This window comes from Thermobia domestica, unplaced genomic scaffold (assembly GCF_964235325.1).
Source record: "Thermobia domestica unplaced genomic scaffold, izTheDome1.hap1.1 HAP1_SCAFFOLD_544, whole genome shotgun sequence".
NCBI lineage: Eukaryota > Metazoa > Arthropoda > Insecta > Zygentoma > Lepismatidae > Thermobia > Thermobia domestica.
Genome location: NW_027656254.1, coordinates 20,243 through 47,133, shown reverse-complemented (window position 1 = coordinate 47,133; position 26,891 = coordinate 20,243). Strand labels below are relative to the sequence as shown.

At 34.2% G+C, this 26,891-nt stretch overlaps 1 protein-coding gene across 1 annotated transcript; it reads left to right on the top strand.

Annotated features, from left to right (window-relative positions):
* The first annotated feature begins 6,644 nt into the window (after positions 1 to 6,644).
* On the top strand, positions 6,645 to 17,757 carry fj (four-jointed box kinase). Its single transcript, XM_081747734.1, has one exon. The coding sequence runs from the start codon at positions 7,149 to 7,151 to the stop codon at positions 8,568 to 8,570; it is 1,422 nt and encodes a 473-aa protein (XP_081603860.1). The 5' UTR covers positions 6,645 to 7,148; the 3' UTR covers positions 8,571 to 17,757.
* Positions 17,758 to 26,891: the final 9,134 nt, after the last annotated feature.

Here is a 26,891-nt window from a genome sequence, read left to right as displayed (position 1 = left end):
TATGTTTCGTACGGGATATGTGGATTCTCTGTAACGCACATTCACGTAAATCGATAAATGGAACCACGTTTCATCGGATACGAAATACAGCAAAAGGTTTTAATGTCCTTCTGTAATCATTATCAATAACCAATTACAGTACGCAACGCGTTTACCTATATCCATGTTTAATTTCTGGACACATGTTACTTGATATGGTTTCAGTTTCAGAGACTTCAACACATACTGGCACGTTGTTCGCGACACAACGACTTGTTCGGGTAATTTCCGAACAGATTTTTGTGGAATTTGTGTTATCCATTGCTGAATTTTACAGACGACCTCCGTTCTTCGGACATTTGATTTCTACTTACATTTGCCACTGACCTGGTTTGAAGCCTTTTGCACGAATTTCTCAACGCAGTGTTTCGCAGATGTTTCATTATTCATTGGTACCTAACAGCGAAGGTCTCTTCAGTGTTAATTGACCTCGTCCCCACATATTCTTCCATTATCTCAATTTGCTGCTAAATGGAAAATATCATCTTTTCGAGGAGACTTGTTTACCTGATCTGAACAGCCAGGAACTTTCGCCTGCACGAGACACAATTACTTAGAAAATTACAGATAATTATTTGCTCCTCTCTGATATTGCCTGCCACGCAACTTTTATGTGGGTCACCCTGTACAATGTCAATTGAATGCTTTGTTCGTTTTACACTATTATTTTAAAAATTTTGACTTTCTGAACATTACTTCTATTTTAACAAGAGAGAAAACTCTATTTATATAACTTATAGATCACCGTTTCTAAAAAGCGGTATTGTATAGCTATTCGTTATACAAAATCATAGAAATGCAGTAAAATTGAAAAACTGGATTGCAAAATGCGATGCAAGTACGATCACATTTTTTTTTTTTTTTTTTTAACTAAAGTTAATTGTTTTTAAGAAATCAAAAATCATTATATTATTTCGTACTTTCAATCTTCCAAAATCATTATATTATTACGGTCTTTCAATCTTCCATAAAGTTCAGTGATGGGTGTCTCTTCGAAAATCCGACGTTTTAGATTTTCTTAATGTACACTTTACGGTAAAGAAGTCTTGCGAATATTGATACTTTACTCCATCTGAAATAAAGCACCTCAATGGGCTTTGGAGATGCAAGACGTTAGCTTGTTTTACGGAAATTAAATCCTAACAAAAATAAGGAACTCGAGAATTATCCCCTTTTCTGCCCTTCTATCTTTTCATAGTTGTTTCAAGCTCTTCTAAGTAAATAACACATTTAAATGTTTGTATGTATGTATATTAAAATTAGCGAAACAAATGAACACAAGTATATTAATCTTTACGTGATAGTTTTGGATTTGGAAAATTAAATTTATTCTTTAAACTTATATTTCAACTACATGAAATTGCTTTAAGAAGTCATTTTTCACTCTCAATAAATGTATAAAATTCCTTACAAATAAATTTTAATTTTCCCTGATATAGTCCCCCTCATTTCTTCAAAATTATTTGAACTGATGAGCAAAATATATTAATCGTTAATAGTGGTGAAAGGTGACAGTTTTGGATTTTCAGAATGAAAGTTGCTTTTTAAATCTATACTTTGAACTAGGTGAAATTGCTTCGAATTAGATACAAATTTGAGAAGACCGGTTATAAAGGGGCTGGTAAGAATTTTGTAACTGTCACCGGCTTTAATAAGAGCAACATTTCCGGCCAGGCCGGTTAAAAACCCTCCAGTTGGCAACCCTAATGTAATCTCAATTTTCACGATTCTGACCCTGTTATTATTATTATTATTATTATTATTATTATTATTATTATTATTATTATTATTATTATTATTATTATTATTATTATTATTTTAAAACAACATGGTGTTCCCAGGATTTTTCGCAGAAGAGTAAAAGTAAAAGTTAGTACTTTTTTTTTTAATAGGTCTATATCCTTTTGAAAATTAAGGCTCACCTGGGGATAGGGAAAAAGAAAGAACGCGGAAAAGTGTCACCAAGGGCCTAATTTGTATGGCACCATCCCGATATCCACACCATAGTTTCAATAAATGTCTAAATGCTTTTGTTATTTTGATGATGCCCTAGTACCGTATAACATGTATTTTTTAAACGAAAGTTGGAAACTAGAAAATACATAGTGATTTTTAATTATATATATTACTTGTGCCCTGTAACTTAATTTAAATGACTTACTTGAATTCTAGGGTGTGTCTCCCTTCGCCTAAAGGGAACATGGGACGTTAAATTGTAATATTTCAATTTTATTCTTTTCAAGGGGAGGGCACAACCTACCTTGGTCTCTTTCGAGGAAGTCCGTGACCTCGAAGTATGCGTATTTCTGAGCACTTAATTATCTATTAAAAATGAACCCCTTTACTCAGTATAGACTATAATGTACCTTCAAATACGATAGTCAAATACGATAGTGATGAGCAAATGCAAGACCAAGACCAAGACCCTGGTGGTCTTGGTCTTAGTCTTGGTCTTCCACGTCCAGTCTTGGTCTTGGTCTTGCTTGCAAGTCTTGCTTTTAAGAATGCTTTTCGTAGGTAAATTTTACTCTGGATAAATTCTACAATGCGCCAATAGTAACGGAAATACAATGTATGTTCCTAAATGTAACATAGTTTATGTTCGTGTAAATATGATGATAGTGTACAACATAGGCGGTAACCTTTATTTTTTAAAAAATGGGTTCCCACACTTCACTACTTATAAGACAAATTACAACGTTTCGTAATCTTTTTTATATTTTTTTAACATTCAATAATCCACTGGTTCCCAAATTGGGGAGACGCATGAAAGAAAATCAAGACGGCACAGACTACTGAAATATCATGAATTGCTATATTATTTTTACACTCCAAAGGCGTCAGATACTTTTTTTTAAAAATTTTCAATCAAGATTAGCTAATCTTTGTGTTGAACAAACTTCCAATTAAATATTGAGATTTTATTTTACTGATTCCAATATATACTCTGTGGAACAGAAACATGGACATTACGCAAAAGCGATGAAAAAATGTTGGAGGCTTTCTGAAAAGGGAGATAATTATAGCATGGCCAACAAGAGATGGTCTCTGACGTTTCTTACCACATGCGGTTTGACATTGCAACCCCTACTTTGATACCAGTGTTACCATCCACGATCACTCTGTCTTATACCATTAATTGAATTGTCACTACAGTTGCACCGATAAAAACCTTGACACGCGAGTAGTGGCAATGTCACTGCGAGCTGTCAGAGACGTTCTCTTACTGGACGCACTATAGCTGTGTTGAACGCAAAATGAATGAGGTGTTAGAAATTGTAGCAGTAGGGGAGAAAAGGAGAATTTTAGATGTAATTAAGAGGAGGAAAAGAAACTGGTTGGGACATTGGCTGAGGAGGAACTTTATTATGAGAAACATGCTAAAGGATATAGTGAAAGGAAAGAGAGGGAGGAGACAAGGGAGATTGTAGTTGGAGGAAAGCATTAAAACAGAAGACTGCTACGTCAAGACGATGCGACTAGCTTAGGACCACCGTACATCGAAGCTTCTGAGTTGCAACAAATTATCTGCCAATAATGGCAGAATAGCTATGATGATGATGATATGTTAGCAATAGTGGCCAAAAAAGAGAGAGAAAAATTAAAATAATAACGATTATAACCAAACCTCTTAATATTTTAGTATAATTTAAGTAAAAACTGAAAACGACTCAATTGTCCATGTCTTTTGTGTAAACTCAATTTATACAAATACTTTTGACCTATATTAGAAATACAAAAACACAGCATCAACTCCAAGTTATTTGAAATAACTGTACAAAATATTTCTCACTTGTGAATATGGCTTATTTATTGTTATATAATGTTATATTTATCAATTCTCGTGGGCCATATACCTGAGGAGGCTAAAAGTTATATTGATAAACAATTATTCAACATATAAGCACCCGCCCATGAAATCAAACTTGCGGTCAGATACATGTTTTTGTCAATGTTATGAAAATGTTATTTCGATATTAATTTTTTGAGCACACATTAAAAATTTCTAGCGGATATTTGATCCTTGGAGCCAAGGCCATACCCATGTAGTCGGCATTTATGGTGTACGGAATTACCGATGTTCAATACTACATTTCTCTTTAGTTTTAGAAGAAGAACACCACTAATATGTTTTGAAATGATGTAATATCTAGTTTTACGTGCCACGATATGCACCGAGACTAAGAGAGATGGTGATGACGAGAAATGAATGAAATGGAATGAAGAAAGTAGGAGGAAACGAGAAAACCCCGAGAAAACCTATGAACACGACCAAAAAAGCTCACATGGTGCAAGCTGGGATCGATTCAGTTACCCCAGCACCAAAGGTGAACGCTTTACCATTGAGCCAATGCTTGTGCAAGACTCTTGCGCAAGAGCCTTCGTCTTGGTCTTGGTCTTGCAGGTACGGTCTTGGTCTTGGTCTTGCATCGGGATTCCTGATGTTGGTCTTGGTTTTGTTCTTGCATGCAAGACTCTTGCAAAAACTGCAAGACCAAGACTCTTGCAAAAACTGCAAGACCAAACACACACATACTCACGCAAGGTCTCCCGCAGGCACATCCAGAAAAATCCATATCTTTAAAACCCCGTTATTAGAGAAATCCCAAATACTATGTATTTAGTAGGCCTATAATCATATGAATTAGACACAGATATCCTTGAACTTCAGCCCCCCCCCCAAAAAAAAATAGTCTGATGCGCCGGGAGGGGAGCAAGGATACATGCTGCACTCCCTACTTTCCAATACTACCGAATGCTCTGAAGGAAAACACAGAAAATCTCAATCAAATCTAAAAAGGAAATTAGACAACTTTTGCATGTTGTTAAACTTAGATAATTTTGTCGAGATCAGTGTCAGTATTCTTTTAGTTTGATTTTTACTATAATACAATAATTGCCACGCTTATTCCCTCCTTCCTCCTCATCGAATTCCTAAAAATCCTTCCTTCGTGGTATCTTACGTCACAAATCCTTATGCAATGTCAAAATTTCAAGTTTCTAGCTTAATGGTTTGGCCTGAACGTTGGAAAGTCAGTCAGTTACTTAGGAATTCTTTTATATGTATTTAGATAGATATAGCATTGGACGCTCGTGAGGGAAATCATGTCGGTAAAAATTACAATTTTATTGCTGCAAGCTAAGGAAAGAAATCTTACCTAATCTCATAATTGTTTATACAAGAATTAGGACATTAGGAAAGTTTTCTTCAGTGGCGTAATTACGATTTTGTTTCGGGAGGGGCTTTGCTAACTTTCTGGGGGGGCTTTGCCTGGAAATGTGAAAATTCTGCAAGATATTTCATTTACTTTACTATACTAAGTAAGATTTCGGGGGGGGGATTAAGCCCGGAAACCACACCCCTAAATACGCCACTGCTTGTAACTGTAAATTTTACTGATGTGGCTTCCCTCAGGAGCCACCACTAGAACATAGGTTCCGTAGTTTTTACCTATCTCCTCCCTTTATTAAATTTTGGGTGTTGCATGCGATTTGGGAGTTCGATTTCAATTGGGAATGCATTGTAGGACAATGTTTTCTCATTGACTTTCAAGTTTATAAACTACAACTTCAAGTCACTTGCAAAACTTTTGTTTTTTCTTTACACGTCCCGGATCAGCGCATTTGGGAACCAGTAATTGAAAAGAACTCACCCATATGATAAATTCAGGACTCAAATCTAGGACTTTTTCATTACTTGACACACTGTATTACATGCAACGCCTCTATAACTCCTTTGAAAAAGGAATATCAAATCCTCCTTGGTATTGGTATTGGAAACAGCAATGAGTTGCAAAATCACATTTTGGGATACTTATTTATGAATCATATTCAGCACCCATCTGGTATGCAAAATATCTCTAATGGTGCGGTTTTTAGTTGCGTAAGAAAATGTTTCGTCCTCAACGAACAATGTATGCCGTTAAGAAGAATTTCGGCCATGAGGGCACAGAGACATGCAAGCAAGGCGTCTCAGTGGAAAGTATGTCTGGAGAATTAAAAAAAAAAAAATAAACTATGTCTGTGTACTGGAAGGGAGAGAAGACTCTGCTGAGGTGTGAAATGTCACATGAGCGAAAGATATAGGCGCTACGTTGTGTTTTTCAGGCGCCAAGGACCTCCTGGACTCCTCTTGTAGACTCCCTTCAATGACGGCCTTGAACGGGTGTGCTCTATGATTGACTGTGGGTGGGAGGACTCTTGGATGGGGAGACAAAAAAATAAGCAAAACGAGTTACATTGGGGAGGGTCCAAAGGTGGGCATTTTATAGACATGTACACATTTTTATAATTTACGATGAACAAAATAAACATCGTGATTGAAATCGAGAGTCATAAAATGGAGAAGTGTTATGACTTTTCGCACACAGAGGCACTGAAGAGAATGGGGAGAGGAAGGAATATATGTGTGTTATTCATTATTGCTTAGTATTTTTCGAATCGAACCTCAGTACTTTCGTTAACTCATACACCTGAACGACCACGCTATGAGTTGCTTGCTTGTATTCTTGTGGGAATAGCTGTCGTGTTTTTGGGATTTTTCAGAAGGCGGGCGCAGGCAGTGGAACCCCGTGGTGCAGCTGAGCTCAGCCGGTTGTGGTGGGGAGGGAGGAGAGTTCATAGTCCAGCCACCAGTTCAGAACCACAGTGCAGTCAGGGACTTCGCTCGCATCAGTCGGCTGGGTTTGTTCGCGCTTTGTGGCCTGCTCTGGTCGAGATTCTTGACATTCGATATCTGGAAAGGCAAGTCAGCAAAGGCGTAATCAGAAGAAGCAACCATGTACCTAACGAACTGACATGTTTCTTCTTGTTAGTGCTTAGTGTGCCGCGTGCTTTGCTTCTCTTCTACAACATTTTTTTTTAAAAGAAGAAATATTTCTTTTACTTTTTTTATGTGTGCAGCTGCCCTTCCCTGGTCCTCAAGTGTGACAACTTTTCAGTTTGACAAGGAGGAGAGAAATTTCTTGTGTCAACGAATTTCCCGGTGGAAATATGCGCTAGTGTTTGAAGAAGACAAGTAAACAGTGATGGTGTGGAATGGGCGAGAACTCCAAACACTGTGAGCGTAGATTCAACATGGCGGTGTAGTTAAAGAAGAAGCAACGGTGATGAAGTACCCGTGTTGCAGTCACGGGCCCGACCTCTACGTGATGCGGGGAATCCTCGGTGTGTCCCTGCCTCCCACGCCCACTTACTCCTTCCGGGCGGTGTGCTTGGCCGCTTCGGCGATCGCCTTCGCGCTCGGCATCGTCGTCGGCGTCACTATCCCCCTTTACTTGCTGCCGCCGGATAGTGCCTACTTACGAGGGAATAGGACAGTTTTAGCCCCCGAATTGCAAAGGACGTTGTATAGAGGAACTACCGTAACAAGTGTACCAGACATTCCTGTCAATACAACAAATTCAAACTATGACTCTTCTTCGCAACTTTCTCCACCCATTGAGAATCGTGCTCATTTCTCCAGTGTTTCCTTCATAACACCCAGTTTAATCCCCAAAGTGTCACCCACATCATCTTCCAATATTAGGAATCAATCAGAAGAAGAAAAGGAGCACGGTTCCCGCGGCCGTTCTTCAGGCAACGGAGTTGTCAACGGCATCTATTGGAGCGCCGCTGTCGAAGACGCCCTTCCTGCTGGTTTTACTGAGGAAGCGTCAAAAGATTGGCGACGATTCACACGCCGTGTTCCAGTGGTCAAAGTTGAAGAGGGTTGTGGACGAATGCAGAACAGACTTCTTACTTTTGAAAACGGCACGAAATCATGTTGCCGCTATCGTCAAAATTTAGACCAAATTCAAGGAGAGATATTTAGTTTTTATTTGGGCCGTATATTGGGACTACGTAATTTAGTGCCGTCAACTTTAGCCCTTATTCGGCCGAGAGATCCTCAATGGACTGCCGTTCGAGCTCAGCTGAGCCTTGCGCAGTGGGCCGAAGACCGGACAGTGGTTCTTACAAAATACTTGTCCGATCTTTCGCCAGCATACATCCCTTCAGTGTTTAGAGCGTCCGAGAGGCGACTCTTCCCGACTGATATCCATTTGGACTTAGTTCACCACCGTGACCAGCTTATTCAGTTGGCCCAGTGGTCAGATCTCATCGTATTTGATTATCTGACCGCAAATTTGGACCGTGTAGTGAACAATTTGTATAATTTACAGTGGAACCCAACAATGATGGACGCGCCAGCGCACAATCTTGCCCGTGATAGTAACACGGGACTATTGTTGTTTTTTGACAATGAAAGTGGACTATTGCATGGCTATCGCTTACTAGACAAGTACGAAACCTATCACTCAATCATGCTAGATGCTCTGTGTGTGTTCAGGAAGAGCACAGCGGATGTGATCAAGAAGTTGCATAAAAAGAGAAACATTGGTGATATTTTGAAAAAAGTCTTCGAAGAATCTGATCCTGAATTCAAAGACTATTTACCTATGATTCCAGATAAAAGTGTTAAAATATTGAATAGGCGAATAAGCAGAGTATATGACCAAATAATGAAGTGTGAAAGTTTTTTTGTGACGTGATATGACATAACTGATGAATGGAAATATATGTGTGTTTGTTTTTATAAATATCTATAAATATTTTTTTTTTTAAAAAAGTGTTTTGTGTTCAAAAGCTGTGCCGGAGGAAGCTGAATATCATAGTAAGTCAGATATTTCTCCTTCATTTTTCTAATATTAAAATAGGTCTTAACACTAAAATACACTTACATTAAAAATTGATTATTTACCTATTTATTAGGATACTCTATTTGCACAATTTCAATAAGATTCTTTTACTGCCTGTTATTGTTAATATGAAATTTGTGAAAATCAGAAAAATGGTCAGTTATTCTAATTGCTTATCACAATGTTAAAGAAAAAGTATATATTTAAACACAAAAATTTCCATTAGTTTCGAAAACAATGAGAACCATATGGGAGGGGGGAAGCTAAGCTTGGAACAGTTAAATATTTTTAGAACAGTATATTATCAAATGTTGATATAGGCTATATACACGAATGAAATCAATGGATTTACTTATATACTCAAGTTATTAAAAGGGGCGTTTATTTGTGTGTTTTTTGTACATAAAAAATATAAATATATGAACTTTAAACCGTGGAACTTCTCAATCAGTTTCTGTGTAAATTTTTTGATACATGTTAAAATGTTTCATGCATTACAACAAAAACTTTATCGTCAGTTAATTATCTGAGATTTACGTAACTTATGAAAATATTCTTAAAACTCAGGGTAAAATCAAAATTAAAACCTGTAAAAGTTGTCTTGTATATTAGAATTCATAAATGTTGCTTCTCACACAGAATAATATTTTTAAAAAAAAAATGGAGAAGAGAATTAAAAAGGAGGCTTTATTACGAGACAGATGTACAGTACATATGTATATATTTATTTATTTAAATGTATATTCTTGTATATAATTTATATTACAATATACATACTTTGAATGTTATGTGTGTCGCCTTTTGTTTCTGTTTTGATGAGAGACTAGTTTTGATTTTAGAAGAAATAGTCACTTCGTGTCTTCTGTATAAAATTGCGTGGAACCATTACTTTCTTTTTCTTTTTTCTTTTTAACCTTTTCAAGTGTGTTTCTCTTGGGAAGACTTGAGAGACGGTTGTAAATTATACATTTAACAACTCGCTTTTGAAGACGAATGACGGTTGTTTTTGTGAGCAAGCTCTTCCACGGTTCTCTTGGATTGTAATTTAGTTGTCGGAGAGCCCGAGGCTTTGAAAAAGGGAGACTTCTTGGCTGTTTTGTGTCCCATAATTCGCTGGACCTCCCCCCAACCCTGAGGTGCATTCCAGAGGAGGCTGGTGGGTGGGTAACAGAAGCCACCAGGGTCGTGCAGAAGGCGTGGTGATCTTCCTCTGCCTAATGACTTTATTGCTGTTTTCATAGCGAGTCATGCCCGCCCAGTTGAGAGCGACCACGCTCCCTGTGCGCGACCCTTGACAGGTCTTTCCAACCAGAATGCCGGAAAAGGCCAAGATGATAATCATAATAATTAATATTAGGAAACACTTATTATCACAACGCTAACTGTATTTACGTACACTTTAGAAAAATTAATTCAATATTGTTTTCTAAGACACGAGACTGAGAAGAACCTTACAGATGCCTGTCTAGCCCAGTGTTTCTCAAACTTTTCTAAAGCGGGACCACTTTTATTAGTCAGAATCATACTACGGGCCATTATACTCTTGCCCCATCGAAAACTCTTCTTTTTTATCCTTTATGCGTAAATTTTTAAAATAGCAGTTTCTTTAATTTTATATTGATAATAATAATAAAATAAATTTTAAAAAATAATGGAAGGTTATCAAGCATATTTTATAATATGTCTATATAATCCATACCTCTCTGCGCAATATAGTTGATATATGCAATTCACTTGAATTTTGTTTTTCTGTATTTTTGGACTGACGTTCAATATGGTCCTCAAGCCACAGTTTGAGAAGCACTGGTCTTGACCACTATTATTATATTATCTTCATCTTAGCAGTTTAAGGATTAATTAGTTCCATCTGACTCTTTCATGGATCATTACCAGAAGTTTTCTAAGGGAAGGAACTTTTTTTTTTTTTGATATATGTAAAGCATCGCGTAGTGAAATTCTTTAGTAGTATTGGTTGAAATTCAAGTAGCCTAATTCATTTGCTCTCGCTAATATTCGTTATTCGATTCACATAACTATTCCAGTAAAGGATGAATCGATGGTAGTAAATGATATGAGATAATCATCTTTCTCGAGATTCATGATATTCTTTTAAAATATTGGCTTCAGATTTGATTTGCCAAATAATTAATTTTAGGGAATAAATTGTAGTAAGTGATATACATAGTACAAAGCGAAATGAATATTGCATTACGTTTATATGCCGCATACAATATGATACAATTTTAACAGTACACCAATAATTCCATGATTAGAACGTAAAATGTAGTTTTTATATAATAAAAATAGATAATACATTAAACGTTTCATTAGTGCTCCTGAATATCTAAAATGGTTAGTATGTGTGTCTTTGCTGCATGTGTTCTGCGTTCTATTTCCGGTTGGTGATGGGATTTTCAATATCGACACATAATCGTGAGGTAACTGGGGAGCTGTTTGAAGTATGAAGTAACAAATTCCAATATAGAAAGCTAGGGACAACAGCGATAGAATTCAATGTGCTGGTTATTTATCATCCGATTAAAAGCCATATAAATAGCCTAGTGCTTCTTATATGTAGTGTCTTCGTAAATGTTTAATTTCACTTCATAGAGACAAACAGCCTATGTACTTTGCTTGTAATTTAGCTTTCTTTTTCAATACCTAGGAGGCTGTCAGTTTAATATGGAATCCGAACAATAAAAATGTAAAAGCTTACCGTTTATATTTTGTGCTTAACCCCCCGATTCACGATGCGGAATAGTATTTGTATCGGATAATCCGTGTAGTGGTTCGACCCCACTTTAATCAGTTACCGGTAATCCCATCTCACATAGGCTATGTTAGTAGCTCAGCCACCTTAAAAATACAATTGACAGTCTAATTTAATAACTTACTTTCATATTGTTGCAAGATGTTAAAAAAAATACATTTAACAATTTAATCCATGTTTTTAGTGATCATAGAGTGTAGGGATGAGCACGAGACAAGATTTGTGGCTGACTCGTCTCGAAAATGTGCTGTAAAAGTGATGTCTCGAAAAATGTATATTTTTCTATTGGAAGAGCCGTGTCTCGACTCGAACTTTGTCAGAAAAATCCTGTCTCGACTCGTCTCGTGCGCATCCCTAATAGAGTGTAATAGTGGAAAAATTCAACAAGTGAAATAGTGACATCATAATCAACGTACAGATATTATTCAACAATGATTTCTTGGAGAGAAAGTGGAGGAGAACTGCCTGTTTCGAATAATGGAATTCTTGAATATTGGAAAATATTATATTATGTTTTATTTATTTGTTTATTTATTTATTTGTTGCAATATTTGAAAGTTTTAAAATAAAAAGAAGGTAAAACTTCAAAGATTTAAAATAAAATGGTGTAGAGTTAAAATAATTTGAAATTGTGTAATTTCAGAAAATCTTAATACGTGAAAATAAAAAAAAATATGAAATTTAAAAAGAAAACAGCCAAAATAGAATTCTACAAAGTTTTAAAGATCTTTAGAAATTGAAATAAAATAATACAAAGTTCGCAAAATTTCAAATAAATTCTATGAAGTTCAAAATATCTTTTTAAAAAAACGCCGAACAAACAAGCATAAAGAAATGCTGTGTTTTAAAATAGGATGTTATTGATCAATGCTGTTCTGTATTCTTCGAATAAAATGCAATATTGTAATTTATAAAATCAGTTGAAATTATTGATAGTAAAAAAGGGAAAAGCGCAAAATGGGGAACACAGCGTACTTACAAAATAAAGTGTACTTGTGAGGTATTATTTATTAACTGTATAATATGCCCTCTTATCATTTATGCAGTAAAGACCGGATTTCATGACTTCATGATAGTATAGCTACATGTGCTGTTCTTTTTTTTTTTTTTTAAGCTCGAGTGAGTTTAATATTTGGAAAATTAAAATTTTGCCGGAGTTCAGATAATATATGGGTCAAAATTTTCTGTACTTACATATTTTAGAAGTTATAGTTCGAGTCTTATTTACTTCCATTTATATATTTATTTATTCATATACTTCTAAAATCACGAAAGTAAATCTTAAAGTTTAGCCCTTAAGTTCAAGTGATGAAACAAAGCTACGTGCAGTGATAATAATTTTTAAATAGCTAGCCATTTTTTCGTTACTTATCTGATTTGAAAAGATTCACTCTCTTGGTCATTCTGTCTTCTTTTTACACACATTCGTTGTTGGAAGTAAGTAATGTAGACTACAATTTTCAGCACGTTTAAATAATATTTTAAACGGTTCGTAAAATAATATTGCATATTTTTAAATAGATTTTCCGAACTCTAACCAAACTCAACATTTCAATGCGGTATATTTACAGGTACACTCATGTGCAAAATGATTGTCGCATGTCTCTAAATATGCTTTTGTAGGAACATAATTCGATAACGATTTCGCCAGGTATTTCTTATAATGTTTGTATGTTTATAATGGGCAAAGGCATGTATGTGGTAAATTTCATGTCAAAAGAGCAGTAAATAAAAACAATATAAAGAAAAAAATATGTTATTGTCCATTTAGCAAAATTTTGATTCACTCATTCTAATTTTCGTATTTATAATTCTTTTCCTACGAAATTTATCACAAATATTATTTCCTGATTGCATACATAGTAACAGTGTTAAAACTACCCTGCAAAATCATTATCAAATTATATTCCCACAACAAGAAAGTTGTAGATAGGGCCTATGCGTCAGTCATTTTGGACATGACTACGACCTCGGCGCACTCTGAAACGTAGTTGCTTGATTTTATAATAATTTGCCAGTTTTGGAAGGCTATGATTTTAAAAAATTTGATGTTTTTTTTTCCTAGATTCAAAGTCACTTCGCTAAATCTACCCTCATTTTTTTTATCATATTGTAGTGAAAACTTAAAGGCAATGAAGAATATCGGAAATACGATAGTAAGCCAGGAAGTATCTACAAATTGTTGTTAAATAAACTAATAAATGCTTCCAAACCTTTCCTTATAGACCAGAAATTTAGCTGCGCTGTTTATGATATCAATCATTGGACACCAATTTTGTACTCTTAGAAACAGTTATTAATTTGTTTAATAGCATTTTACAGATACTATCTAGTTAATTTCCTACATTTTTATATTCTTCATTTAAAAAAAAAATAGGACGAGCTTAAGACTATTGTAGAGAATAATCTACAATTGAAATCCATTCAGTGAAATTTCTATGGAGTTGCATTTCATAATTCGAACTATTCAATTATTTTAAAGCTAAATCTCTATGAAATTTAGGATACAAACTTTTGGATGGGAACATTAAAAATATGTACATTTATGTATGAATTCACACACAACTTCCAATCAAAGAGTAGTAAGAAAAGTTAATTTTATTCACAGTTACATATATTTACAAGAGGTGTTTGTATGACTAAAGGTGTTTTGTCAATAATTGGTTAGAACGAATTAGCCAATTTCCAAGTGTTCTGTGGAAGAAATTTGTCTGGTACTGACAGTTCACCCTCCATATTTTAAGCAGGACGATATAAGATTACAGCTCTGGCCATGTTGGTTGCTATGTAGGTGAGCCTTTTTGACTAACGCAACATCAAGATTTCTGTTCCATCATATTATGTTGGATTTGTAAGCGTCTACATCTCGTTGCTATGGTTGTCACGGAATTATACATATAAGTGGTAAAGAAAATTCTTGCATAGTATGGCCTTCAATACTTTATAGTAAATGAACAAACATTTATTATTATTATTATTATTATTATTATTTTAATATGAACTGTATTAAAATCAGTTCATGAATTCTGGAAACTATTGGAAAAAGGAAAGTTTGCGAAGAACACCAATTTTGAATGTGACTACAAAAATTACCAAAGATATTACTTTATGAAAACTGCGCTGAAAAAGTTATCAGCTAAACACTTTCCAAAAAGGCATATACCAAATCATTAAAAAGCTCTACGAGAATTGGAACCCAATAACTCTTGCTCCATTTTCAAAATGTACGTATACCCTTTTTCTGCAGTGAGATTGCGATTGCATTTATTGCCTATTATTTATTTATTTATTTATTACGTAGATCCTATATTTACTTAGACACAATTTTGTCTCTAGTTTCTTGGTATTATTCAGTTCAAACTATGTCACTGGAGTAAAAAGTATTCGTGGAATGCCTGCTTTGTTTAAACAATTGTGATTGGCACATACCAATGCTTCAAATTGTTGTTCTGATTTAAAATTGTGAACTGGAACGTTTTTCTCAAAACTACTAGTGTTGCCCGTGAGGCGAGAAATTTGTCGTCTAGAAAACGAGAAGAGAAGTAGCTTTCAAATTCGAGATGAAACATGACAATTCGGGTCTTTCTCTTAAGATGAAAATCGAGACGAGACGATAAATATGACGAATCTCGTGGCAACGCTAGTTCACTCAAGCCTTAGATCTCAAACACTATTTTAATGTTATAGGATTCATAGCATAAAAACTATAAATTGATAAAATGATTATATGAACACAATGAGAAGGATATATATCAATGTTCAAAGATACGCAATACATTACACTATATACTTCAATAATAAATATGGTTTAGTTGTATCATATCTTTTCTGGATCTCTCGTGACATAGAAAGATTCGGATACTTTCTTGATGAAATTAAGAAAAAATCGGGGAGATACTTAAGTTAACGATATGAGACGAGGATGTTTTCAAGACAAGCCTAGAAAAAGCTTTTGCGAAACTGAGACGAAATGAAATAGAATCCTCTGAGAATTGAGACGAGGCTGCTACAATTTTTTACGAGACAACAGACAAGACGTCTCGTCTCGCTGTGTGGGCAACGCTACAAACTACAAGTTTACTGCTTCATAAATTTCAGTTTGAGAGTCAAAATTTCATCGAAAATTTCGCGTAATTTTTGTTTCCTGAAAAGCTTACAAGAATTTCTGGTTAGTAATCTGCTTTCAAAAAAAAAAAAAGATATTTGTATTTGTCTTAGAATTTTGATCTAATAATAGCTTGACAGTTTTGTCAATAACAAACTAGACTAAATATTACGTATTTAGTCACAGTGTCAAATAGTTGTTGATATAAAGATTTATATGATTAACTCAACTGTGAAACTCGGAAGTAACTTTTATTTGAATAAAGTAAATACAATCGACGTAGCTCATCGACTGAAATTATGTAGCTGTTCCCGAGGCAATTCAATTGATATTTACGTCAGTACTTTTATTTTATTAAGTTAATTTTTAATATATTTTTTAATTGTATACGGGTTATTATGAGACTTCTTAAATGAAAATTCTATAGATCATGGTGTTGGTTGCCTCAAAATCATTTTAATCTATTATGCAGAGAATGTGAAGAAATTGCTTACTGAACAATGTGTACCCTCAGAATAACCCTATCGTAACTGTGAAAGTGAAATGTCAGTTTTACACATAAGAGAAAAATGATCTTTTCCATTTTTTTTTTCCAGAGTTGTAACATTAGTTTAAAATATACAATATTGATTCTAGGCTGCGCGGGAGAAACAGTAGACCCTATAAGTCAGAAACTGGCCAAAATGAGATAAGTCAAAATTGTAGATCTATGTGTCATGCTTCACCTCCGGTTAACTTGGTATAAATCAATTCTAAACAAAGTTGAATTATTGAATAATTGCATGTTGGTACTGTTAGTATAAGTGAATCATACTTATGCTTAGTAAAATAAAAAATCGCCTCCTGAAGACTTTTTTTTTTTGACAATACTGATTCTCCCACTCAGTCTAGAGTTATTGTAGAGAATAGTTTTCTCAAATATCAATTAAAATTATTAAACAGTAAGAGGATAACAATTTAAAACGTATTTTGAGTTACGACAGTCTTATGCTGAGTATGAATAAATCTTATACAAAAAAAAAAAAACAAGCTTCTCAAATATTTAAATGTAACGAGTCTACCTAGGTACAAGTTTGAAGCGCTATGCAAATATTTTGTGAAACTGACGAGCACTTCGAAATCCAAGCGTAGAAACTAAATTTCGATATTGATTTGGGGAGCGCTTTTTCAAAACTCGATAGAGCACAAAACATCTTTTTGACAGGAGTTGCGTTTTTGTTATTATTGTACATAATCTAAATCGAGTTCTGACAAAACGCTCATGATTTACTATTCTATACACATTGCACATTTCGGTATTTACCAATTCTGATTTCGCAGCTCGATGATTGGTAGCATAAAATGCATACCTATCCAATATAGATATATATATGTCTCCGTTTCTCAAAATTTACTCTATCGAGTTGTGAAAGAACACTCCTCGTTTATATTGGAAGTCAGGCAGAACATTATTATTGATGAAGTAGTTTTGCAAGATGAACCTCAGCAATAGGTTGCCAAGCATTCATTTTTGAAAAGAGAGAACAAAATTTCAGTTAAAAAATTTTGATTTAATTTTGAGTTTAGCGTCCCTTTCAGCACCGAGGTTATATGAAACATAGACCTACAGCTTAAGGTGGGATGCGAACCATATTAGTTCCCGACAGGAATCGAACCCTGATCTCCCATGCCAAAGGCGCGTATGCTAACCCTTTAGTCATGAGGAAGCTCAAGCATATTAAGACTAAGACTAAACAGGTATTCTGCATAATTCGGTTAATGTTTCAATTTCTAGTAATAAGGGATTATTTGAATAGTTTCAAAAATGAGCATTTCCTCGTATCCAGATGATAGTCCCACTTTTACCATTAATTATATTGAATCAGTATTTATGATTTCTTCAAATATAGTTAAAAGTTCTTTGCTTTCTGAAAATGAATTTGCGTTTTATATAAATTAATTTAATTTAAATTATATAATTAAATATCAAAATTATGTACAACAAAATTTAATTTTCAGGAAGGGACATTCCAAAAATTTAAAAAAAAAAAAAAAAAACCACGAAGAAGAAATCAGTAAAGTCGAACCTTAACAATTCCAATATTTATTTCTAAGAAGAAAAGAAAAAAATAATAATAATTCCTCACATAAATCAACGGACTAAAATCAAAGATGACGAAGATTTTTTTTTTTTTTTTAAGTTCAATCTAATATAACAATATCATATAGCTGTCGGTTGGGGAAGAGAGTATTCAAGTACGTTTGCAGGGACTTTGTCTCTTTTAAAAAAGAAAGAAAAAACGACCTTACAACACCATTGGTCACAAAAAGTTCTTTGTAATTTGAAATGTGTCAAAGATGTATCAGAAAGTTTTGTGAAAAATTATTTTTAAATGAATCAGCATTCATTAATACTTGGAACATTTCATTAAAACATTTTTAAGTGCTATTTTAGTTCGTAAAAGGTAATTTATTCTTTGTTTTACAGGTGTAACATTTAACGTCATGTAAACTGAAGAGAAGTTGTGTTTTGTATAAGCTTCCCACTTGTATTTATTTATTTATTTATAAAAGTTTTATAAATTTTGAAGCCAATAAAAAAAAATGAATTTCGAAGTTGAAATCAATCTCTTGATAAGACAGTAAATAGATTTGATATGGTGAGCTCCTTCGTGGCTAAGCGGTTAGCGTACGCGCCTATGGCGTGGGAGACCCGGGTTCGATTCCCGGCGGAAGCTCATGTGATTCGGATTTCACGTTAATCGGTAGGTCCACGTCTCATATAGCCTCGCTGCTGAAAGGGACGCTAAACTAAAAATCAACATCAACAAATTTGAAATGAACTAAGATAGTGCAATATCATTCAATCGACACAGCTGAAATTCGAATGAAACACTGTGGAAAATTTCCATTACAGAATTTTCAACGAACTTAAAAAGTTCGTTACTGTATTCTCTATGTCTGTCTGTCTGTTTTTTGCGTTTTTTTTCCAGTTTTGAGCGCTCCATTCGATAAAGCATAAAAAACTATCTGCGAAAGTCATGGAATTTTTTTTCGTAACTCTTACAGTTACCGAGATATTGACAAAAAAAATGGCCGCTTTCCGGAGATTTAAGGATCCATATCTCTGGAACCATAAGTCATAGAAAGATGTTGTTGTTGATCAATACCTAACAGGATGGTGAACATTTTGGTGTCAAATAGTAACCGGTGACCACTAGTTTGGCCAGTGGCCACCAGTGAATATTGGTACCAAAATGTTTACCATGCTCTTACGTATTGATCAACACCAACATCATCTCTCTGTGACTTACCGTTTCCGATATACTGGCCAAAAAACAGTTCCGATTTCGGCAGATTTAAGGATCCACATCTTGGGAACCGTAATAGAGAGATCATATTGGTGTTGACCAATATATAAGAGGATGGTACCAAATAGTAACCGGTGGCTACTGGCAAACTGGCCACCGTTCCCCAGATATTGGCCAAGAAGGTTCGAATTTCGAGAGATTTGAGAAGCCTTTCCTCGGGAACCGTAAGTCATAGATGGTATTTTGCGAGAAACAGAAGGAAATATGGATAAAAAGATTTACTTTTACTTGTAGGAACAATGACAGTTATCCTTCCCGCTCCATCTCTCTATTCTTTTTAAGTTCGTTCTGGCAATGCTCTTGGAGCATTCTCGAATGGTTTTATTAATTCATTCGTAATATTTCTAACAATCTATTGCTTGACGATTAAAGAAAAGAAGAACACTAATATTCGTCCTCAAACACGTGATGGTGTTAGCATCTGTAAGGAACTTGTTCCGATCATTAAAAAGCATATAACTAATTCTGTAAAATAAGGGTTTTAGAGTTACAGTAAATAAATATGAAAATGTGGCTGTCCGCAAGGTACTTAAAGGATAATACACATTGTGTATTTCAAATTGGGTTATACATGAAGCTATACTAGGAAAGGAATCAGGTATTTTAGTTGTCATATTCTTTCATTTGATTTATTTGCCGCTAATATTCATTGTATTGTCATGTTGATAGGTTGAAAAAGTTCCATGGTTGAGCTCGAAATGTATCAAATTATTTTTTTAAAGACAAATATTGGTGTTTTTCTTTTTTTCTTTAGTTATCATGTCTGTCCTCTCGCGTCCTCTCAATATTATTGAATTTATTACTTATTTAACTACTGGACATTGCATGTCATTGTATTTCAACATACGTGCTGTTAACTACAAAGTACCGAAAGTATATAAGGTAGTTTGGCAGGAGACACTAGCTAGTAGAACAAAGTTAGAGAACCAGGTCCTTATTCAATTCTAGAATTCCAGTTTTATCATTATTATTATTAATTTAAAACAATTGATTTGATTTTAGCGTCCTTTTCAGCAGCGAAGCTTTATGAGACGTGGACCTACAGTTTAACGTGGGATTTGAATCACATGAGCTCCCGCCGAGAGTCCAACCCGGTTTCCTTGCTGAGTTTTCCATTACATACATGCCAGTGAATATCTTTCAGGGGAATATATGTTCTTGACTTTCAGAACAAGACTGCGGATAGTTGAGAAGAGAGAAATTACAGTGATCGGGACTTATTTAAGAAAAATTTATTGTTTTAGGGATGTCATAGAAGAAAAACAGGGAGAGAAAGAAGACTGAATTTGATAGTCGATTTAAAAGAAGGTATTTTTTTACGCAAAACAAAGAGATTAGCGGATGACTGATGATGCACAGAAGCTCCCAAGTTCGCGGCAAGTGACCTGCCAGTGAGGCCAGAAATCTTACGATTAAGGCAATGCCAGAGAGAGAATTTTGTTTTCACGCACAACTTTCAGCTACACAAATCTCAATTTTCAAAACCGATTGAGAAAATGTTAATTCGAATCATTGTGGTTTCTGAATTATTGAAATCTGCAAAAGTTTAAGAATTATTGTTTTTCTGACAATTCTTATATTTCAGAAAATTTAATCCATACAAACAATGAATGATTTGAAACTCTAATTGAGGAACCCCATACTTATTTATATGTATTATTTTAAAATTATTACAATATTAACTACGTCATCATTTACTTTGGAGGCTTTAAGATTTAATTACCTAATTCTTTCAGGATGGTTTTGGTCATTCTTTTCAACTTTTGAAAGTTCCCTTTCTTTTAAATAGAGATGTAATTGTGATGAATTTTAATTCATTTAACTAATAAATAAAATCTCAGACATTAATTTTTAGTCTATCTATAAATCATATCATTACAAAATTGCTAAGAAGAAGTGTATTCTTCTGGCGATAGATTTCCTGAATGTAGTTCCTTTGTATAATCTGTTTTCGATTTTATAGCACTGATATGACGAATGTTGAGCGCAAAACACTAGTGCACTAGTGTGATTTGCTAGGATTTTGGCTTTAATCAAAATTATTAAAAATATTGTGATGAGTTTTCTTCAACCTCGTTCTTCATAAACATATACTTTTCAGTACTGGAAAGCTTTTTTTTTACGCCCCCCCCCCTCTTTTTTTATTTACTCACTGCCCCAATGATTTCAATCCTGTAAATCTACGTATACAAGCTTCATATTTATTATTAGTGACAACAGTGTTGCAGTTTGGTGATGGGACTTTCTGCTATTTTGTTATTTACGCATTTCATATATTTGTTTTGAATAGGCGTAATTCCCATTTACAATGTTGAACTTTTTTCCTGTCCTCTTACGAATAATATATACCAGTCATATGCAAATTTATATAATGAACAGATTTCCTTGTTAGCCACATTGATTGGATAGAAGTTTAGCCTCCCTTTCAGCATTGATGTTACATGAGACGTGGACCTACAACTTAACGTAGAATCCGAACCACATGAGATTCACCAGAAATCAAGCCCGGGTTTCCTCTCGTTTATAGCCAACATGTTGAAATCCTGTGGGGCCTACTGTTGTGTGGGATAAATGGAAAAATAAATCTCAAAATGGGCTTATCTATTAGATACTTGGAAGTATGATTTAAAATTTATCTATTTACTTACAGCCGAAGGAACAAGAAACTTTAAACTAAATAATATTTTTAAAAAATAATCAAAAACTGTCGGTAATCCAATTTTATGAACCTCATTATATGAAGCACATATTCGCCTATAGAGAATTTATCATAACATTTGTTTTAACTTTGTTGAAAGAACACTGAACATTATTTTAGATCCGCGTTTCTGAATAAGATTTTTTTTTTTTTTTTTGTTTTGTTTTGCATGTGTGATAAATCAACACAGTCGATTTTATTCCTGGCTATCTAATTTCATTATAATTCATTTCTCCTGTTTCAGAGATGTTATATTAAAATTTGTATTGAATTTGGTTTTATTTTTAATAGTTTTGGGTCTGACTAATACTCGTAAATCTTTTTTTTTTTAACCGATTGCGAGTGTAACATAATTTGGATTTCATGCTTAAAGCATTTAGGAAGATTTGAATTATTAATTTTAATACGCAGTAACTTCTAGAGAAAGCACAATAATGCCACTTCCTGATTTCCTTTAGAGTTTCACAAAATATTTTGTATTCTACGAAATATAGTAAAACAAAATGATTATTTGGAAGAAATTTAAGAAATGTGTCTTACCTATATAAATGAATTGGAGTTTTAGCGGTTTTTTTTTTATAGCAAAGAGGCTATATGAGATGGATTATATAAACGTATACTGTGCAATGATATTTTCAAACCTAAGGAAATAATAAAATGAAACGATATATATATATATATATATATATATATATATATATGCATGTATGTATGTATGTATACTCTCATTGGTCTATGAAAATCTTGCAACGTTACTAAACCGAAATCTGTGGTGTTTACTACCTTCTCAACGCGATCTTACTTGTGTCCATTCCGAATATGTTGTTATTCAAACTCCATAAATTGGTCATTTGTGACTGTCAGTTTCTCTTGAACGCGCAGCGGTTAGTTTAGGTGTTTATGTGAGTAAATAACGTACCGAGACATTGTGTCATCAAAGTAAAAATGAAAATATGATTTTCATTGATAATGATGTCTATTATTTAATAATTTCGGTGGTAAATCACTTCACTTTGTACTCACAGTGTTTACTTGCGCTGCAGTGTATTTCGTAAAGTACTCGACAGAAACATACAAAATATTATTTAATATAAAATTATTTTCAGTAAGAAACAGATTATTCATTTTTATTTTGATGTTACTACGAAATATATTATCTGATGTGTTCTATCCAGTGTTGGGAAGTAACGTAACGCAAGTAACGCGTTACTTTTTAAGTAACGTTTCCTAGTAACGCGTTACATTTTCCCCGAAGTAACTGTAACGGTAACGCGTTACAAATTTTTAAGTAACGTACCTAGTTTGCGTTACTTTTTTCGCGTTACATTTCGGATGAGTAACTACAATATATGTATATTTTTTTCGGAAACAAACGTTTTTTTCCTGTAAGTGAATTTCTCAGAATGAAACAATTGAGCATGAACTACGTATGTCAGTGACCGACAGTCACAGACACACAGAGAAACAGATAAGTTCGTAGTGCCACTTGCTGTTTTTTGAAGATGAGGACAGCCTTAGGGAAATTACGTGTACTGATTGCAAGCACCTGGAAGATTTTGTCGTAGATTTTGACAGCTCCAAATCAATACATTCAGTGAGTGAACTAGGAATGCAATGATACCGGTAGTCTATTTTACTTTGATTGGTGTTGTTTTCATAAAGATGGAGAACGAAAATATTTTATCCTTCCAACATTTGAAAGAATACTTTTTTCTTAAGATTTGAGGATGATGGTGGACATAATTTAAGAGTAAAGTGTCTGAAGTGCCCCGACGGAAAATATTTTTGAACAACTAGGGTGCCATAATTAACGATTTACAGTAAGGTGTTAATATGAATAAACTGTGTTCTGATGAGCAGGCCTACTTTATTACTAGAAAATAGTTTGCTGATAGTATGCAATATTGGAGTTCTTTCAGATCAGTTTGCTTATCCTAGAGTCCCGTTGATTAAAGAGTAGTGTAATGTTTCTCTATATTCTTTATTTTTAATTTTACATAACAACATTGTTATTATTATATAATTAGTTTAACAGAATAATAATAAGCAACCATTTTTTCTAACGTATAGGGATGAGCGCGAGTCAAGCTAAAACTCGACTCGACTCGAATTCAAGTCGAGTTTCGAGTCAAGTCAAGGGTAATATCCTCGAGACGAGTTCCGAACCGATTCAGTTTTCCGTGTCGAGTTTATAAATAACTCGTTCGTTTTAAGTCGTGTTGAAATCATGGCCTGATTACACTGGAAAATGAAAGCCATGAGAAATGTAAGCTAAACAGTAATATGGAATACTTTTACTGTTGCTCACGAGAAAGGACACGGCTTGCATCTCGTCTCGTCTCGATAGCGAGACCACAAGAGATTTTTTATAACAAGTTCAGCTCGGCTCGGCTCAACTGAGAAGATGGCCCGAGCCGGCTCATTTGGGGTGAACCATTGGCTCGAGCTGGCTTGGTAGGGCTGAGCCATTTGCTCGGCTCGACTCAACTGAGCCGAGTCGGTTGGGTGAGCTGTTGGCTCGGTTTACTTCTCGGTTCGGGTCGATAGTGAATGATCTGTGAGCCCAGCTGTTCGAGTCGTTGACAATTCTAAACCCGGGCCGAGCAGTTTTGAAGATATTTGGCCAGTTCCCTATAATTTTTAACAGTGTTTGGCTCGAGCTCGAATATTCAACCTAGACCCTGAACCCAAATTCAGGACTCGTGAACAATGTCCTTGACTCCTAGACTTCACGACTACCGAGGTTGGCAATCAACTAGTTTTTTAGTATTCAAATATAAACCGCCTATTTTTATGTTTATATACAGTGTTGTTATAATTAATAATAATAATAATAATAATAAGCTGTAGTAGTAGTAGTGTCATTGATAATAATTATACTGTCTATGTAATATACTTGAAGAATGTACTCGGAACTACACACCGGATTTGGCTCGAAATGAAATGAAATCTTTAAATTTAATATCCCACGCTTATGCCAGTTAGGCTAAAGGCGACGGTGATAATGAGAAATGAGTGAAATGGTGGAATGAAGAAAGTGGGATGAAACGAGAGAACCCCGAGAAAACCCACGAGCACGTGTTTGTCCACCACAAAGTTCACACGGCGCGAGCTGGGATCGAACCAGGGACCCCAAGCACCGGAGGTGAACGCTCTACCACTGAGCCACCGCACCCCTTGAATTTGGCTCGAGTCGACTCGAAACTCGACCCCAATTCGAGTCGAGTTGAAGGAAATTTTTTGAGTCGAGTTCTCGGGTCGAACTCAAAGATGTCTGTTTCTAGTCGAATCGAGTGTCAAAGAAAACTCGCTCGAACTCGGTCGTGTCCATCCCTACGAGTAACGCAGTATGACATTTTATCAATGTTACATTATATGAAAATGTTCATATATCAATTAAAAATTTGTACTTGCATTCCCATAAAGCGATTCAGAACGTGCAATAATAATAATAATAATAATAATAATAATAATAATAATAATAATAATAATAATAATAATAATAATAATAATAATAATAATAATAATAATAACAATAATAATAATAATAGCGGTAGTAATAGTACTACGGAAAATTGAAGTCATAATTTTTTTCACATTTTAAGTTTCGGACCTAAAAGTAACGCGTTAGTAACGCGTTACTTTCGAAGTAAAGTAACAGTTACTTTTGGGGGGCAAGTAACGCGTTACTAACGCGTTACCTTTTAAGAGAAAGTAAAGTAACTTGTAACGCGTTACATTTTTACAAGTAACTTACCCAACACTGGTTCTATCTGAAAGAAAAAGAAAGTAGACTCTTCTCAAATAATTATATGTGATGCAATGTTTTCTTTGCCTGCAGAAATACTGACAAAATTTTTCAATGTCAAGAACAAGCAAATCTGTGAGTATTACCTAAAATTGTGAAAATACACATTTATAATTATCATTATCACTGTTTAGAAACACAAAGGAGCCCTAGAGACATATTAATCTCGTAACAATATATATTCACTAAAGATGTTCCATAATACACATAAAATATATTAATATGCGCCAAATCTCGGATTTTGTTCCTTCATTCTAAGTGCTTAATAAGCCTGTAGTACAAGTGCTTCATTTAGTAGATGCGTATTTGTGTAATACTTAAGTTACGCATCTTCATTATAGCACTTCTTGATTTTATCCAGATTAACTGTTGCTGCAGTCAAAACTAAAAAGATCTCTTTTTACATAGCAGTGTTATTAATTTACACATATCCGTGCTTCAGATTTTACTTTAATGAATTTGAAAAGTATAAACAAACTACTTGGTCTTTAATTGTTCAAACAGGGTTATCGTCAACTTCTAAAACAACTTACCTTGATATTAGAATACATTAAGCGTACCCTAAAATAAAATAATAAGAACTCTTGTTAGATATATTTGTAGATGTAAAATCTCTAGTGTAAATTAAGTATCTTTTCTGGGGAGAGGCTCTTAAACTCAGTACTACCTTCACCTACGCATGGCGCTAGATTGAGATATACTAGTGATAAATAATAAATTCTTCTTCTCACACCTGCAGATTTTTTTTACAAGAAAGAGGGGAGATTAAATCACAAACATTACAGTAAAGAGCTATACTATAATAAATACTATAAAATATTAAATACTATAGTGAATGAATAAAGAAATCTAATAAGTTTGGCTTGTATTTCGAAAAACTGGATTTCTATCGAAAATCCAGGTGTAGGCAATCACTAATCTCCTTGCCCACCCTGTGGACGGCCGTGCTTCTAGCTCACAAATTTACATTGAGGATGTGGTAGAATTGTGTGAAAAATTGGATAGAGTGTCTTTCTGTTTTGAAAGTAGATGGAAGGAATTAATTACTATTTTCTTCAACATACAGAGGCTTCAATAATAATAATAATAATAATAATAATAATAATAATAATAATAATAATAATAATAATAATAATCTCTCCAATCACTATGACTTTGTTGATAAAATATATAATAAATACAATTTCTGCCAATTATAATATAGTCACTGATCATAGTGATGCTCAAAAATTATTGAACATTCACACTTAAAAGTTAAGAAATGTATTGTGATTAAAAAAAAACAAACTAAATGAACAAAGAGTATGCATCTCAGTGTAGCATACTTACGAACAGGAATAGAAAAATCCTGAAGTTCAGATGATTGTTCTCGAACATGAAATCCATCAAAAGGCTTGAACACTCTATTGGACATTTTAATAGCTTTAATTAGACATTCAAATA